Here is an 18,123-nt window from a genome sequence, read left to right on the forward strand (position 1 = left end):
AACTGACAAAAACTTGATAGTTTAGGGGGATTTTAGGTATTAACTCGGAAAAACTATTATATTTTGATTAGAAATACTAAGAGGAAGAAAAAAAACTCCTAGTACCAAATTTCATTTGCCAAACCCAATCCATTTATTGCGTCCACCCACCCGACAATCCATGACCCGACCCAGATCATGGACCCAAAAAAACAGAAGATATTTAACTAATTAGAGGATAACAAGCGGTTAAAACTGTTGCTCGGCTGCTCCACTTTGAGCCACTCAAGTCTCAATTCTCAAAATAACTTAATTGGTTCCCTCTTTCTTCTCTAATTCATTCATAGGAAAACATTTCAGCTCAACTCTCCAGTAGTAGAGGTAAACTTGACAATGGGTTCCACAGCGTATACTGGTGTATATAACAGCCTTTTATGCAAAACTAGAGCTTCTTCTTTGATGGGTATTTCTTCTTTTCCGTTGATGGAACCAATAATGAGACCAGGTGAGTCATTCTCATTTTCCACAGTTCTTCTTACTTAAAAATGGTCCATCCGACTTAAATAGAGCGACATGGACTGTGAAAATTCATATAAGGCCTTTTCATATATTTAACAAATGTATGTTATCAGGATGGGTTTATGGGTTCGAGTTCGAAATTCTACCGCAGCCCATTTGATTAACTAGGTTTGAAATTTATTATTTGTACTTATTTAGTGGATCTTTGTAGCACATATGTATAGGGTTTGAGCCAAAGCTATTGATTCGGATGAACCCATAACTAGTACACTTAAGTGTGTTCCTGATCATTCAATCAATCAACTACAACTCAATCCCTAACTAGTTGAGATTGACTATATAAATTCTCTTACTTTTAGAAGATTCTATTTTAATTTTGGTGGTCAACATACCTCAACTCTACTTCTTTATATGGGTTTGGACTAACTATGCTTTGGGAAACTCGCATAGGAGAGTTAAATTTAACAAAGGCTAATTGATCAAAATAAAATTTGATTGCTTTTGCTCAGTCACTTTTCTATCTGAATTGCCTTACATGCTTAAAAGCCTTTGGAAATATTATATAGTAGCATTTGTGATCTTGTAGAATCGGTAGCTATTGTTGTAGAACTAAAGAGTATTGTATGTTCCTTATCCAAGATTGCTCCTTTACTGAAGAGAGAAGTTTATCAAGTGAAAAAGAAGTTTTTAGCTTCAAGTTAATATCTATGTGGGGAGGAATGAGAGGAGAGGTTTATTTTTTCTCCTAAATCTGATGTGTTTATATTTGTTAGGCTACTTTACATGAATTTAGAGCAGTTCAGAATGGGCTCATATATTCGTCAGTTTATATTATAATTGTAAATGATGCTATATATATACCTATAAAAAGTGTACATAAAATTTTAATCAATGAAAAAGAGTTTATCCCAATTCCCAATAACGTGAGTGTTTTCAACAAATTCACGTTAAACAAATTCCTTATCACGATCTTGCATTTTGTTGATGTTTGTCGTATAATTTTTATTTTTAAACAGTGTTGGAAGTCTATGTCTGATGGAGTTGTGGAGGAACATTTAGTTCAACTTTGATATTCGAGTTTCAATTGTTTGATTAAGAAATTGCTTGTTATACTTTTGTCCTGCTTGCAGAAATAACTAACTCCCAAAGACATCTCAGAGTAGGAATTTCCCCTTCCCTGAGGAATGTATCCTACAACATGGGCTTGAAGAAAGTTCCACTTATAATCACCAGAGCCAGCTCAAAACCGAGTGACAGTAGCGATGAAGCTCTTGGCCAGAATAAGGCATGTTTAGAGTTTGAATTTTGCGTTTCTGTATTATGCATATGAATCTGCTGTTCTGATTCTTGCATCATCAGCCGGGAGAAAATTCATATGTTTTTCTTTATTACCCCTTCAATGATGTAGAAATTTCTATCATTATCATTTAGCAATGTCCTTTATTTTGACTTATCATTTAGAGTTTTTCAGCTCAGAGAGGAGAAAGTTGCTTAATCTAATGTTAGCAAAACAGAACCACTTGTGCGAGCTTTTATTTGTTTTGAAGTGCGGGAGTTTTTGTTACTTGAACTTCTGTTACCAACAAATTGTTTTAGGTTGCTTAATATGCTGAAACCAAGAACATTTGTTTTCCATATCGTGATTATGCTTTTGAATTCTGGAACTGTTGTTAACTGCTGTTTAGAAGTATGTCCTTTTTGTGTTTTGTCATTTCAAAAATTTGATGCTAATGCAGACACCATTTGGCTATACGAGAAAGGATGTTATATTGATTGGCGTTGGAGTTACCCTTCTAGGGTATGGCTTAAAGAGTGGATTAGAGGTACTACAGTTTTTCTTACACATCTTCAATGTCTTTTTACACATATCGTTCTTCTTTTTTAATTGAAACTAAATGCTTTTCTACTTTGTGAAAAGTTACTTGGGTGATAAAGATAGTCCGTAGGTACTTTCCCTTGTTATTACTGATATATGATGTGTTCCCTATCCAAGTGAAAATCTATCTTATCTAAGGTGTATATTTATGGTGTTTTATGTGAACTGATTTGTGATAATCCATTTTTCTCTCTCATATATTTCTATCTTTTCACCAATGCTTTTTGGAAGGGATGTGTTCCTGTAATATATACTCTTGTTTGTAATAATTCTGATCCGAACATCTTATGCAGTTCTTGGGATTTGACCCTTTACAAGCTGGAAATGTAGTTCAATTAGTCCTGGTTTTGGGTCTAACAGTTGGATGGATATCAACATATATCTTCCGGGTTTCAAACAAGGAAATGACATATGCTCAACAATTACGAGACTATGAAAGCAAAGTCATGGAGGTACAGTAACTTTGATTACCATTCTTTCTGTTTCACATCTTAAGAATGACATGTCTTCTATTTGCTGAACAGTGTTTAAAGAAACATATTCATCAGATGCACCACGGTTAAACATTACAGTGGACGCTCCTAAGCTCTACTTAGTTAGAAAATGTCACACCAAATATAACCATATATTTTAGTTTATTTTCTTATTACCATTTAATTAAAAAGACAAAGGAAAAATGATTCTTTAGTCAATTTACTAGTCTTGTAGCTGTTATCTTTTTCTGTGTTTTGAATTTAAGTTCGGTGATTTTTTGTATTTTCTGAAGGGGGTTAAGTCTAAGACTTTCTAGTAGAGGAACATTACCTGAACTATCCCTATAAAATGTAGCATTTGTTCCACCAAATTGATTCATTCTAGAACTCTTGGTAATTCTTCAGCTGCTCACATCGTCCTCAACTAGATTGTATCATATTGAGGGAAGATGGAACAGCATAATGGGGTTGTATAGTTGTCTCCTACCTTTTTTTATGCGTATTGATTAATTTAAAATCGGTGTCACCTGAGAGTTTAAAGTGATTATTTCCATCATTCTCATACTTGTGCTCATCCTTTAATTAATAACAAGTTTTTCTGTGATTGTTCTGTGGGGTTGAGCCTTAACTTTTCTCGACTTGCAGAAAAGATTAGAGAGCTTAACAGAAGCAGAGTTGCAAGTATTGCTTGAGCAGGTCGAAGAAGAGAAGAGTCGTCTGGCTAGTGGTAAAGAGGTCAAATAGATACCCTTGGTTTTCATGCCAAATGGTCTAAACCATAAGGAAGTCTGTACAATAGTCAAGAATATGCTTGCCTAACATATGATGAACACAACCAACTTGATAAAACAATTCTGGAATGAAAAAGGTTTCCCTAGGTGGGAGTTCCTGTTTCTGTATATTGATGATTAGGATTTTATAGAAATACGAATATCCAAACTATTATTTCTCGTCTGTGCATTCATTGTTACCTTTCTACTCAAGCAAGAACAGAAGTGTGATAAAACAATTGTTACCTTTTCTATTCAAGCAAGAACAAATGTGTGATAAAGCGACTTATCGCCTGTGCATTGAATGTTACCTTCTTAGATGCATATTGTTAAGAAAATGGACCTTGGCCGAACTCAACCTCAAAAGATGTCTCATGAGGTGAGAGTTGTCCAAGACCATATAAGGAGACAAGAACCCATAAAACCGATGTGGATACTCTAACACCTCCCTCCCTTGCACACCCAAGGACCGGACATTTGGTGCATGGAGATATTCCATGGTGGTTGACATTGGGTAAACCAAGAATAGGGATGGTTTTGACTCTGATACCATATCAAGAAAATGAATTTGGAACTCAATATGCAAAAGTTAGCTCGTGAGATGAGGATTATCCAAGACTATTTAAGGAGATCACAACCCATTTGCTCAACTAATGTAGGACACTCTAACACATACAATTTTGTACTTATGACAGAAGCCTTAAATATTCTATATAACTATTTGCATATTGAAAGTGCTGATTTGCCAGTCTTGTTCATTAGGTGGATGTACTTCAACTTCCTTAAAAACACATGAATGGTTGATTTAGAAGGTTTATGATACCAGTGTTATCAAAGGCAAAACGCGCAAAAAAACTCTAAGGTCCGTTGGTGCTTTAAGCGCAAAGCGCAAATAAAGTGTGGGGTTTAACGAAGAAAGGCGCAAATGGAGAAGAAATACTAATAGTTATGTATAGTCAAAGACTAACAATTATAAGCGTGAATAACAAATATATGGACAAAGAAATGGAAAAAAAATTACGATAAAGTGAAATAGTAATTGCTTAGTGTCGCCTCTTCAGGATTACGCTCATTGGCAAGGAAAAGTATGCCTTAGAGCCTTGATGATGACACCGAAGCGCCCGCTAAGCGCTGGGGAAGCGCTCAACATGTTTTGAGCCTCGCTTCAGAGCTTAAGCGCGCCTTTGACAACACTAATGGTGCAACTTTGTGCACTTAATGGCAATAGAGTAACACACCCCTCTACTTCAGATATTTTTAATTTCAACATCTGCATAAGAGATTCCAGCTGGATAATCTTGGGAGAAGAATATTTGTGGATAAGGAAAAAAAAATTGAAATTCATTTCACGTAATCATGAAACACTTGGAAAAGAATCTCAGAGTTGAAATCATTAGTGAAACAAATCTGTGTACACTTCAAATACTTTTATAGTTTCCTCTCTATGTACAGAGCTTGATCCCTTCTGATTTGTTTTTCTGGTATTCATGAATCATCACTAGAATCAGAAGAAGAACTGCTCTTTGAAATGTCTGATAAGAAATTAGCAGGCAATTTTGGGAATCTAACAGCCCTACTATTCGCCATTCCCGGTGATGATGATCCTGTAACAGCCACAAGGGGTTTCTTTTTCTGCATGTTTCTTGTAATTTCTACACAAACTTGATCAACCATTTCTAGGAAATCCTTAACTATGGCAAATAGTTGAAGTGGTTGCCACCCTTTATCATCTGAAGCTCCTGCTTGATAATAATCTGTTGTTTTCTTTACAAGTTCCATCACTCTATCTTGTTCTTCTCTTACTGCTTTTATTTCTTTATCAACAGCATCCAGAAATTTTTTCATCTCTTTTCCAAATAGCCCTTTATCACTGCCACATTGTGCTAAATGCCTCCTGATTTCTGATGTTTGAGCTGTTAACATCGAGCACGTCTTAGAGACCGAGTCATAGTCTATTGCAGCGGATTTCTTTACATTACTGAACTCAGAACTTAGGCCGCCGACCACTGGTAAACCAAGCATCATGTACTCCTTCTCTGTCTCATCATTTTCAGTAGAATTCTTTGAGGTTGGGATGGCGCTGCTCCCACTACTCTGGCTATTGCTACGCCTCAAACTCTGATTACGATTTAGCACACAACGTTTGCCCTCTGCCCTGACTACTTCTTGCACAACAAAGTGAAGCAATGTGGTCTTACCATCCATACTTTTCACATCAGAGAGCTTCTTGAGAGCAGTAAGCTTAAATGCTTGTGCATTTCCTCTAGAAGTTCCAGCATTCATTCTATTCCCCGCCTTTAGAATGGCTTCCAAAAGTTTCAAGAATAATCTTTGAGTTTTAAGCTCCTTGCAAGCCAATTCCAGTGTTTGCAAGTACTCTTTCTGGTGCAGAATTTCTGCCCCATAATTTGCTCTAAAAAGCATGGCATTAAAACGAGTAAAGGCGGATGGAACAGCTTTGAGGATGTGGAAGAGGAAAGATTCAGCATCAGCTAGTCTTGTGGGGTCTCCTTCAAATGAAAGAATTTCTGATTCTTCTTCTTTTGTTGGGGATATTCTGCTAAGTTTCTCTAGAGTCTCAACACTTAGACCTTGTCCATCGATAAGTGCATCGATAATCTCTTTGCGAGTAACACCAAGGGACCTGAGTACAATTGCTATGTTTTGGGATTTCCTAGTTTCAAGAATGAATATCTGAGATGGTGGACCTGATATTTCTTCTCTTGGACTCAATGATCTTCTTTCTCTTCCAGGGGACTTCTTATTTGTAGCAACAGATCCAAATAAAGCCTCCATAAGATCTCCATCAAATCTGCATAAAAAGGTAAACAAGGACTCAGTACAAATTAGATAGTGGAACATATACTTGTTGAGGAAATTAGTAGGAAAAAGGAGAGTTGAGAGATCTTTACTTGAAGGAACCACGGTCGAGTTTGTCCCAGACCATTGAATGATCAACATTAGCATTCAATTTATCCCAATGCAATGGCTTCAGTTTCACTTTATCATTTCCACTACCAGAAGTGCCTTCACCTGATGATGAAGTCTTAGTCAAGCCACTAGGATTAATAGGTGGTGGGGGTAGTGGAGGGCCTTTCCTTATCGCTGATGGCGGTGGAGGTGGAGGATTAGGCGCCTTTTGAATCGTTGTCACAGGCAATGGTGGTGGTGGTGGCGGCGGTGAAGGAGTTGGAGGCGGAGCTCGTGACTCGAGTTGGCTAGAAGAGTCTTGTTTCTCCATAGGCTTAAAAACTATGCCATCAGAAGGTCTTGGTTGTTTATTTTCTAGTTCTAGCCAAGAAGGACTTTGAGATGTTGAAGATTTGCCTCTAAGCAGAGGCAATTCTTGGATTGGATGCTCTGATTTCCTCCTACCACCACCTCCTCTACTGATCATTCTCTTCTCTTCTTCTTCATCTTTTAAGGCATTAGCAAAGACTTGTTTTTTCTTGAAACTTTCTTTAACTTCTCCACTTTCCAGTTTCCTCCAATAAAGCACATCCAATCCATTTTCATCTACTATTACCCCTTTAAGATTTCCTTCAAATTTCAAGAATTGATCTTGGGCAACCACAGGGGTAGTACCAGTACCCCGTGGATCAATACTCGCGCCATTTTCTCGTTGCTTTCTTCTACGCCTCGAGTACCTAACCAAGAAGAAGAAGAAAAGGGCAGATAAAACAATACTGCTAGCAGCAGTTACACCAATAGCTGTTCCAACAGCTTTCTTTGATGGTGAATCTGATGCTAACACAGAAGGCGGCAGCGTAGGCGTGTCTGATGGCGGTGTAGGGGGTGGAAGCAGAAGCGGAGGCGGAGATAGTGGTGGCCGTTGAACGGGTGGAATAGGAGGAGGGAGAATATTTGGTAAAGGAAAAGGGTAGAAAGTTTCAACATTTTGAGGTGATAATGATTGGCAAGAAGATTTTGGAATAATAGAAAGAATGAAAACGAAGAGATAAAGAATCATTGAGAGCCAAGAAGTGGCAGCCATTTTCTAATTTGGATGGAATTGAAATGAGTTTGAAATTTAGAAGCTGTGTTTTGCCTTATCTTGAGCATTGTAGTTGAAAAGCTTTCTTTCTTGGATTTGGTATATGGTTTTCGTGCTGACACTTTCAAAAGGGGAGTAGTTGATTTTCCCGGTATTTTAAGCTCTTTTCTGGGGGGTATTAATGCAGGAAATGACAAACTTACCCCTCATCTAAACCAAATTATTATGAAGGACATCACTCCATAACCTTGTGAAGGTGTAATTTTATGTACGTGGAAAAAGCCTCTTGCAGAAATGCAGGGTAAGATTGCGTACAATAGACCCTTGTGGACCGGCCATTTCCCAGACGCCGAGTATAGCGGGAGCTTAGTACACCGGACTGCCATTTTTTACTAATAGAGGCGGACCTAGAGGATTGAAAGCGAGTTCTTTGAAGCTCATTATTTTCAACATAAACTGTAGTATAGATATATACGTGAAAAACATTTTAAAAAAAGTATTAAATTTACATCTTGAACCCTTATTTTCGAAGAATTAGAATTTAAAACCTGTTAAGTTTAAATCATGATATATTTATGTATTACCGGCATATAGCTGTAGAGGTAGCTGAGTTGGTTTACTTTTTCAGGGCTCTAAATTCTAGGAATTGGCCAAAACGTTGACAAAGTATGCATTTGCTGGCTGTTTTCCTTTTCTATTGACCATATTTTAAACACAAGGGTGTGCTGATGCGATTATTTAATTCTTATATTTAATTGTTAACAATTAATAATTAATCATAAATGATAATGACGTCTCATAAGCAACCGTAAAAAGTCAGAAGGAAGACTCTTATCAATATAAATTAACTTTCCAACAAATTTGAAATGGTTTATATGCTACGTACTTTAACATAACAGAAATATTATAAAATTTGTATAATCGAAGGAGCTTAGAAAGAGACAAACAACTAATGGCTAAGTCTAAAAGTCTAATTATTTTAAGTTGGATGAAAAGATTAGTGAACAGAATTGAATTGGCAAAATAATTATTTGTTTAATTGGTGTGGCCAAACGAGGACTTAGTTGACACATCATAAGAAAAGTGGTTCACCGAAACGTATATTTTATCATCAAGAAGGATCTAATCAAATGCCCTTTACTAAATCCCTTTATAGGAAAGTGGTTGAAAAGAGACAACTACTAGTATTCAATCTTTATCTAATTATCGTTTTCGTTTTAATTCCTTTTTATTGGAAAGTTTAGTAAAGTTTGTTTAGTAAAGTTATCTCTGTGCTTATATGTCACGAGTTTGAGTCATGAAAGTAACTATTAATGCTTAGTTTAGGCTGTCTACATCACATCCCTTATGGTGTGATCCTTCCTGAATCCTGCGTGAACACGAAATACCTTGCGCACACTGCACGGGCTGCTTTTTTTTTTTTAATTGGAAAGTTTAAAGTCAATGAAAACACCTGTAAAACTTCCAATTGTTGGATTTTAGTGCAGGTGAGCATTTCAATGAGAGGTTAGTTTGATTAAATAGTCAAAGATTGTATTGATGTCATCAAATGGTGCAGTTTGGATGCAAGTCATTTATAGTAGCTCAGAAATTTAATGCGTTTTCTTGAATGTTAGACTATTGCTTGTGTAGGTGGAAAATCATTGAGCTAAGGAAAAGGTTAGTAACTCATATGTGGGATTAGGAAAGATCTAACTAAATATTAACAGTCTAATTGTTTGCTTAGAAAACAAAATAAAAAGATTGGAAGTGTGAATTTCTCTAACGCTTGAATATAGTCTGAGCAATTTGTATGAATGAATGTTTGGCCATACATTATATCATTATTTATCAAGGTGTGAACTCCTGAGTCATTAATATATGTTAGGATCGAAAATTCGGGTAATGCAGAATTTAGCCAAACAATGGTATAATGACAATAACAAAGATAATGGAAGTTGATAACGGCAATTAAAGCATATAAAGAACACATAAATTTAACGCGGTTCAGTCAAAGTGACCTATGTCCACAAGCGGAGAGGAGCAATTTCACTATACCAATAAGAGTACAAAAGAGAATACAAAATTAGAGTAAATACTATAATTAATCTCAAATACCCTAAGAGAATAACCTCACAAGATTACTCCATAGAAAGGGTTCACACAAGTGTTTCCCAACACTTAACTCTCATACAAAACACTCTTAGTAAAGGAAGAAAGGAAAAAACAAGAAATGAAGACTCAAGTCTTGTTGGTGTGTGTAATATGAACTAATGGCCTTCCCTCTTATAGGCAAAAATGTCTTGGCCTCTTAGGTATAAAAGAAAAGATACAACTTGTGCAAATGATGTCCACCACACAATGCACTATTTTTGGGTCCCAAAGAATATTGCCAACAAAGTCTACACTTTGCAAATATACTTATGTTTATGTGAGATGAACTCCATTAGCCAAAATATTGGTCATATTATAAATCTCCACCTTGGCCTAATTTTGGATGATATAGTAAATTTGCTCCACCCTCTCCGCAAAAGCCCCAATGGGCACATGTCAAAACTTAATGCCATCAAAATCAGACAAGTTGTCTGATACCAAAACTGTAATAGGGCCTATAACAATGGAGCCCAATAAAGTATACAACGAACCAGATTTGTGTGCTTTCATGATCATAAGAGCGTCATGAGAAACTTTCAGAACTTCACCTTCACTTGTGTACTTGCACCCAAGAGATTCTAGAGTGTCCAAAGAGATGAGATTTTTCTTCAAGTCAGGAACATGTCTAACATCGGTGAGAATTCTCACCATACCATCGTGCATTTTGATTCGGACTGTACCTTTTCCAAAAACTTTGCAGGCAGCATTGTTGTCCATCAAGACAACTCCACCTCCAATAGATTCATATGTGGTAAATAAATTCCGATTGGGACACATATGATAAGAACAATCCGAATCTAAAATTCACTCATTGTCTAATCTGAAACTAGTTTCAGTTGCTAAAAACATAGTTCCCTCAATCTCATCAGTTGCTACACTAACTTCGGCGGTGTCAGTATTTTTATGCGCATTTTTTCTTTCTTTATGCTTTTCTTTATTTTTCAGCTTATAGCATTCAAAGATAATGTGACATTTCTTATGACAATAGCGATACTCTAAATTATTATATCTGGATATGGAGTCGGATTTGCCCCTAAGAAACAAGCCAACTTCCGCTTGAGTTCTACTAGATTTCCCTGTAATATTACTATCTATCTGTTCTTTTGATTTTAAGATATATTTAATATACTTATAAGAGATATTATCCTTTATATAAAGTATAGTATCTCTTATATGTTTAAAAGATGAGGGTAGAGAACAAAGCAGTAACACGGCTTGATCCTCTTCTTTAATTTCAGCATCTATATTATTCAAATCTATAAGAATGGAATCAAAGGTGTCAAGATGAGAGAGAATAGAAGTACTTTCACCCATACGAATTGTATAAAGCTTCTGCTTCAGGTAAAGTCTATTTTTCACTGTCCTCTTCATATATAAGATTTTTAATTTTTTTCACATGCTTTTGGTTGTGGTTTCTACAGAAACTTCACGTAAAACCTCATTTGAGAGATTTAAAATGATACCTCATTTTGCCTTTTTATCTATGATGGCAAACTCCTCGCCCGTCATTTTATCCGATTTCTTCTCCTTTCCTTACAACGTCAAGTCTAAGCCATCCTGAATTAGGATAACTTCCATATTTAATTGCCACATTCCAAAGTTTGTACTTCGGTCAAATTTCTCAACATAGGTCTTTGTTAGTGTCATTTTGGCTATTGAAACTAACCCGGTTATATCCAACTCTGATACTAATTTGTTAGGATCGGAAATCCGAGTAGTGCAAAATTTAGCCAAACAATGATATAATGACAATAACAAAGACAATGGAAGTTGATAATAACGGCAATTAAAGCATATAAAGAAGACACAAATTTAACGTGGTTCGGTCAAAGTGACCTACGTCCACAAGCGGAGAGGAAAAATTTTACTATACCAATAAGAGTATAAAAGAGAGTACAAAATTAGAGTAAATACTCTAATTAATCTCAAATACCCTAAGAGAATAACTTTACAAGCTCACTCTAAAGAAAGGGTTCACACAAGTGCTTCTCGACACTTAACTCTTATACAAAACACTCTTAGTAAAGGAAGAAAGGAAGAAACAAGAAATGAAGACTCAAGTCTTGTTGGTGTGTGTAAAATGAACTAATGGTCTTCCCTTTTATAGGTAAAAAAGTCTTGGCCTCTTAGGTGTAAAAGAAAAGATACAACTTGTGCAAATGATGTCCAACACACAATGCAATAATTTTGGGTTCCAAAAAATATTGCCAACAAAATCTACACTTTGCAAATATGTTTATGCTTATGTGAGATAAATGTTGAGGTTTTGTTTTTAAGATGAAATATTCTTAAAATGAGGGTGAATGGGAAATGGAGAAAAAATAAAATTTTGAGTAAAGTTTTAAGTTTTCCCCTCTTCACAATGAGACATTGTCCAATATTGGAAGAGGAAGACATTTTTGATGGGTATATATATAATTGCTCTTCTTGTAGCTCTTAAAGAGTTAAGAAGAAAGCAAGCCTCGCGCCGTCGTCGTCGTCGCTCGCTCGGCTCGGCTTCGGCTACGGCTACGGCTAAGGCTACGGCTACGGATACGGCTACAGATTCGGATTCGGATTCGAATTCGGATTCGGATTTGGATTTGGTCAAATGATCGATTGATTTGGCAGCCGCCTAATGCTCTTCCCACCATGAATGTGCTTGCTCCACAAACATGAAGTGCTTGCTCCACAAACAAGCTAATGCTTGCTCCACCATGGAGGGTGGACGTTTGGTCTTCTTCAACATTGGCTGCTATATATATGTGCAGCAGATGTTGAAGAAAGACACTCAACACACAACACACAATTCGCTCAACAAATTGGCTATACATTCCACTCCTTCCTCTCAGCATTTCCATACGATTTTATGAGTTTATACTCCTTCGTTCTGCATTATTTTTAACTTCAAACAAAGCAACTGTAAGTGTGATTTGCTACCGAACTTTGTGTTCGCTGAAACACTGGGGTTTGAAGTACCGCTACACCAGTGTGTTATTCGTTCTATCCTGGGATGAAATAATCCATTACCTTGGGTACTAGGAGGGGATTAAATTCCTTAAGGAAACAGTGTGAGTTCAGTGGGCTCGAATTTATTATTGTTTCATTACGTTAACTTATATTTTGCAGAATTATTATTTACAAATACAGCAATATTGACGGGGATAATAATCTTAAGGAATTTAATATTTATTTCTGTATTTGTGTTATTCTTATTATTCTGCAAACTAAAACCTTTGTGGTTTGTGTACTCCCGTTTTGGAGAGTTAAGCCTTCGTGGCATTTTGTTGGATATTAAAATCTACGTGATTTTTACTCCAGTTTGAAAACGTGTATTAAACGTTTGTTTGTGTCATTCTTTTACAGAAAAAATGATGACTGAAAGCGAAAACCAAGCTGTTCCGATGGTAACTGCTAACGCATCGACAAGCCGAATACCGGCGTTGGTACCGGCAGAAAAACCCGAAAAATTTTTCGGGATTGATTTCAAGCGCTGGCAGCAGAAGATGTTCTTCTATCTAACTACGTTATGTCTACAGAAGTTCATCAAGGAAGATGTTCCTGATCTGCCAGATAAAACTCCAGAGAATGAACGCTTTCTCGTGATTGAAGCGTGGAAGCATTCTGATTTTTTATGCAAGAATTATATTCTTAGCGGACTGGATGATAATCTGTATAATGTATACAGTAGCATGGAGACGTCAAAAGAATTGTGGAATGCGCTTGAAAAGAAATATAAAACTGAAGATGCCGGGATGAAGAAATTTGTTGCCGCAAAATATTTGGACTACAAAATGGTAGATAGCAAGTCTGTTATTACCCAAGTCCAGGAATTGCAAGTGATTATTCATGATCTACTTGCTGAAGGTCTTGTCATCAACGAAGCATTCCAAGTAGCAGCAATGATTGAGAAGTTGCCTCCGTTGTGGAAGGACTTCAAAAATTATTTGAAACACAAACGAAAGGAAATGTCCCTTGAAGATCTCATTGTTCGGTTGAGAATCGAAGAGGACAATAAAGCTGCTGAAAGGAGAGGCCGTGAAAATTCAACAATAATGGGAGCAAATATTGTTGAAGCTAACAAAAAGAGGAAGAAGGCTTCTGGTCCGAAATACAACCCAAGCAAGAAGCGGTTCAGTGGAAACTGCTACAACTGTGGGAAAACTGGACACAAGTCTACGGAGTGTCGTGCTCCGAAGAAAGACAAGAAAAGAGGTCAAGCAAACATGGTAGTAAACCATGATAATGTTGATAACTTGTGTGCCATGCTTTCTGAATGTAACTTGGTGGGAAATCCTAAACTGTGGTGGTTTGATTCAGGAGCCACTCGCCATGTTTGTGCAGTTAGAGAGGTTTGAGACAGTTTATATGGGAAATGCTTCAACAGCAAAAGTTGAAGGATATGGGAAGATATTTCTGAAAATGACTTCTGGCAAGGTCATGACTTTGAACAATGTCCTTCATGTTCCCGAAATGAGAAAGAATTTAGTCTCTACTGGACTTCTTGTTAAGCACGGTTTTAAGTGTATTTTTGTGTCCAACAAGGTTGTCATTAGTAAGAATGAAATATTTGTAGGAAAAGGTTACCTCACCGGGGCCTTTTCAATCTAAATGTAATGGTTGTGGAAAATAATAATAATATTTCAGCTTCTTCTTACTTACTTGAGTCAAATGATTAATGGCATGTACGTTTGGGTCATGTCAATTATAAAACCTTGCGGAAAATGATTAACTTGGAAGTACTGCCCAAGTTTGAATGCGAAAAATCAAAATGTCAAACATGTGTGGAATCTAAGTATGTTAAACATCCTTATAAGTCAGTTGAAAGGAATTCAAATCCTTTAGACTTAATTCACACAGATATTTGTGACATGAAGTCAATACCATCTCGCGGTGGAAAGAAGTATTTCATAACTTTTATTGACGATGGTACTCGATATTGCTATGTTTACTTACTGAATAGTAAAGATGAAGCAATAGACGCATTCAGGCAATACAAAAATGAAGTTGAAACGCAACTTAACAAAAAAGTAAAAATGATAAGAAGTGATAGGGGTGGTGAATATGAATCTCCTTTTGAAGAAATATGTTTAGAATATGGAATTATTCATCAAACAACAGCCCCTTACACGCCCCAATCTAATGGGATTGCGGAAAGAAAAAATCGCACATTAAAGGAGATGATGAATGCATTGTTAATAAGTTCTGGTTTGCCATAGAACTTGTGGGGGAAAGCCATTCTTACGGCTAATCGAATATTATATCGAGTGCCCCATAGCAAAACACAATCCATTCCATATGAAAAATAGAAAGGAAGGAAGCCCAACTTGAATTATTTTAAAGTGTGGGGGTATTTGGCAAAAGTGCAAGTTCCTAAACCCAAAAGGGTAAAGATAGGACCGAAAACCGTTGATTGTGTTTTCATAGGATATGCGACAAATAGTAAAGCATATCGATTTCTGGTTCATAAATCAGAAAATCCCGACATTCATAATAATACGGTTATAGAATCAGATAATGCTGAGTTCTTTGAAAATATATATCCGTATAAAAAGGAATGTGAGTCATTTGGTGAAGGATCTAAACGACCTCGGGAAGAAATAAAAGAAAGTACATGTAACCAGGAGGATCCAAGACGTAGTAAACGCCAAAGAACGTCTACTTCATTTGGACCGGATTTTGTGACTTTCTTATTGGAGAATGAGCCTCAAACATTTAAAGAAGCTATGACTTCTTCGGAATCATTGTTTTGGAAAGAGGTAGTCAATAGTGAAATAGAATCCATATTGAACAACCATACATGGGAATTGGTTGATCTTCCTCCTGGAAATAAACCTTTGGGTTCTAAATGGATTTTTAAGAGAAAAATCAAAGATGATGGCACTATTGATAAATTCAAGGCAAGGTTCGTAGTCAAAGGGTATAGACAACGAGAAGGTCTAGACTACTTTGATACATACTCTCCAGTTACAAGAATTACGTCCATACGGATGTTAGTAGCATTAGCTGCAGTGTATGGTCTTGAAATTCATCAAATGGATGTTAAGACTGCCTTCTTAAATGGAGAGTTGGAGGAAGAAATTTATATGGAACAACCTGAAGGGTTTGTGGTTCCAGGTAAAGAAAAGAAGGTATGTAGACTTGTTAAGTCTCTTTACGGACTAAAACAAGCACCCAAACAATGGCATGCGAAATTTGACCAAACAATGTTGTCAAATGGTTTTAAGATAAATGAATGTGATAAATGTGTGTACATTAAAAATGTTCCAAATCACATAGTCATTGTTTGCCTATATGTGGATGATATGCTGATAATGAGTAATGACATTGCCAACATAAATGCTACTAAGTGTATGCTCAATAGCAAGTTTGATATGAAAGACTTGGGAGTTGCTGATTTAATTCTGGGAATTAAGATCCATAAGACTCCTCAAGGTCTGGCTTTGTCACAATCTCATTATATTAAGACAGTACTTGAAAAATTCAAGCACTTGGGCTTTAAAGTTGCAAAGACTCCAATTGACATGAATCTTGCATTAGCAAAGAACAAAGGCCAAAGCATATCACAATTGGATTATGCTCGTGTGTTGGGATGCTTAATATATATCATGAATTGTACACGACCAGATATAGCTTTTGCTATAAGTAAACTGAGTCGATATACGAGCAATCCAGGCCAATCTCATTGGATGGCAATGAAACGAGTTTTGGGATATTTAGAACATACCCAGAACTTTGAATTGCACTACAGTAATTTCCCTGCGGTGATTGAGGGATACTGTGATGCAAATTGGATCACCGGTTCAACTGATTCTAAGTCCACGAGTGGATATGTATTCACTATTGGTGGAGGAGCGGTATCTTGGAAGTCGTCCAAACAAACATGTATTGCCCGCTCTACAATGGAGGCTGAATTCATAGCCTTAGATAAAGCCGGTGAAGAAGCTGAATGGCTCCGAAATTTCTTGGAAGATATTCCATTTTGGCCCAAACCGTTGGCACCAATATGCATACATTGTGATAGTCAAGCGGCAATTGGAAGGGCTGGGAGCGTTATGTATAACGGTAAATCTCGTCATATACGACGAAGACATAAAATCGTTAGGCAATTACTCTCTATAGGAATTATCACGACTGACTATGTAAAGTCAAGTGATAATGTGTCGGATCCACTTACAAAAGGCCTAACTAGAGAGGTAGTTGAGAAATCATCAAGGGGAATAGGGCTATGGCCGAGAACAAGTCATTATGGCGGTAACTCTACCTAGAAGACTGGAGATCCCAAGATCTAGGTTCAAGGAGATCAAACAAAGTCATTAATGACGGTTCAACATTGTTAAATAAAATTTTAGTCCGTTCTCATGATGAGACAATGTTCAGTACCAAGGATAAAGCATTAAAGCTTTTTAATGATTTCTAAATTTGATACGGGGTATATCAAATAGTGTATCTACAGGATGACACGTTTAGGAATCACCTATGTAAGTGTGAAGTGTTAGCCGCTTCAAGGAGAACTTTGTAAGGCTAGTTCTCTACGCACTTATGAAACCAGGTGGTGTTCATGGCTAAAACGAACACAACAATGAGAACCAAAGACGGTTAAGGGTTGATTGTGTGACTTATGGTTGTCTAAGTATACACCAAAGATCGACGGTTCAAAGATATCAAATCTACCGATTGACCGAGTATATCCGACATAAGTTTACTACGGAAAGTTCAAAGGAAAACCCACTTATCCAGATGCGATTAATCCTTACTTGTAAATCACACAATTTTTCCATGCATACTTCCGTGATATAGCCATTCCCCATTCATGTGGGGGATTGTTGAGGTTTTGTTTTTAAGATGAAATATTCTTAAAATGAGGGTGAATGAGAAATGGAGGGAAAATAAAATTTTGAGTAAAATTTTAAGTTTTCCCCTCTTCACAATGAGACATTGTCCCATATTGGAAGAGGAAGACATTTTTGGTGGGTATATATATAATTGCTCTTCTTGTAGCTCTTAAAGAGTTAAGAAGAAAGCAAGCCTCGCGCCGTCGTCGTCGTCGTCGCTCGCTCGGCTCGGCTTCGGCTACGGCTTCGGCTTCGGCTTCGGCTTCGGAGGATTTGGTCAAATGATTGATTGATTGATTTTTTGGACCAAATTTATTTGTTAATAGTAAATATTAACGTAAGATTATCCGCATTTGTAACGAATATTTTCCAATCCGTATATTGACCATTTGGCAGCCGCCTAATGCTCTTCCCACCATGAATGTGCTTGCTCCACAAACATGAAGTGCTTGCTCCACCATGGAGGGTGGACGTTTGGTCTTCTTCAACACTGGCTGCTATATATATGTGCAGCAGATGTTGAAGAAAGACACTCAACACACAACACACAATTCGCTCAACAAAT

General features: G+C 36.8%; 2 protein-coding genes across 2 annotated transcripts; one reads left to right on the plus strand and one right to left on the minus strand.

The window, feature by feature from the left end:
- Positions 1 to 230: 230 nt before the first annotated feature.
- LOC107822957 (uncharacterized) lies at positions 231 to 3,796 on the plus strand. The gene is made up of 5 exons (XM_016649543.2): positions 231 to 484; positions 1,629 to 1,783; positions 2,235 to 2,321; positions 2,668 to 2,826; positions 3,493 to 3,796. Exons 1-5 carry the CDS (start codon positions 373 to 375, stop codon positions 3,589 to 3,591), a joined length of 612 nt encoding a protein of 203 aa, XP_016505029.1. The 5' UTR covers positions 231 to 372; the 3' UTR covers positions 3,592 to 3,796.
- Positions 3,797 to 4,985: 1,189 nt separating this feature from the next.
- LOC107822966 (formin-like protein 4) lies at positions 4,986 to 7,719 on the minus strand. Its single transcript, XM_016649553.2, has 2 exons — positions 6,530 to 7,719; positions 4,986 to 6,429 (listed from the first exon to the last, which is right to left on the minus strand). Exons 1-2 carry the CDS (start codon positions 7,609 to 7,611, stop codon positions 5,103 to 5,105), a joined length of 2,409 nt encoding a protein of 802 aa, XP_016505039.2. The 5' UTR covers positions 7,612 to 7,719; the 3' UTR covers positions 4,986 to 5,102.
- Between the last annotated feature and the right edge of the window lie 10,404 nt (positions 7,720 to 18,123).

Source organism: Nicotiana tabacum, chromosome 24 (genome assembly GCF_000715075.1).
Source record: "Nicotiana tabacum cultivar K326 chromosome 24, ASM71507v2, whole genome shotgun sequence".
Taxonomy (NCBI): domain Eukaryota; kingdom Viridiplantae; phylum Streptophyta; class Magnoliopsida; order Solanales; family Solanaceae; genus Nicotiana; species Nicotiana tabacum.

Excerpts from the sequence above, each read along its gene's own strand:
- LOC107822957 (XM_016649543.2), top strand. The coding sequence starts at position 373 with ATGGGTTCCACAGCGTATACTGGTGTATATAACAGCCTTTTATGCAAA. Across the intron at positions 1,784-2,234 it reads AAGCTCTTGGCCAGAATAAG|ACACCATTTGGCTATACGAG; the intron begins GCATGTTTAGAG and ends ATGCTAATGCAG. Across the intron at positions 2,827-3,492 it reads ATGAAAGCAAAGTCATGGAG|AAAAGATTAGAGAGCTTAAC; the intron begins GTACAGTAACTT and ends CTCGACTTGCAG.
- LOC107822966 (XM_016649553.2), bottom strand. The coding sequence starts at position 7,611 with ATGGCTGCCACTTCTTGGCTCTCAATGATTCTTTATCTCTTCGTTTTC. Across the intron at positions 6,430-6,529 it reads CTCGACCGTGGTTCCTTCAA|ATTTGATGGAGATCTTATGG; the intron begins GTAAAGATCTCT and ends CTTTTTATGCAG.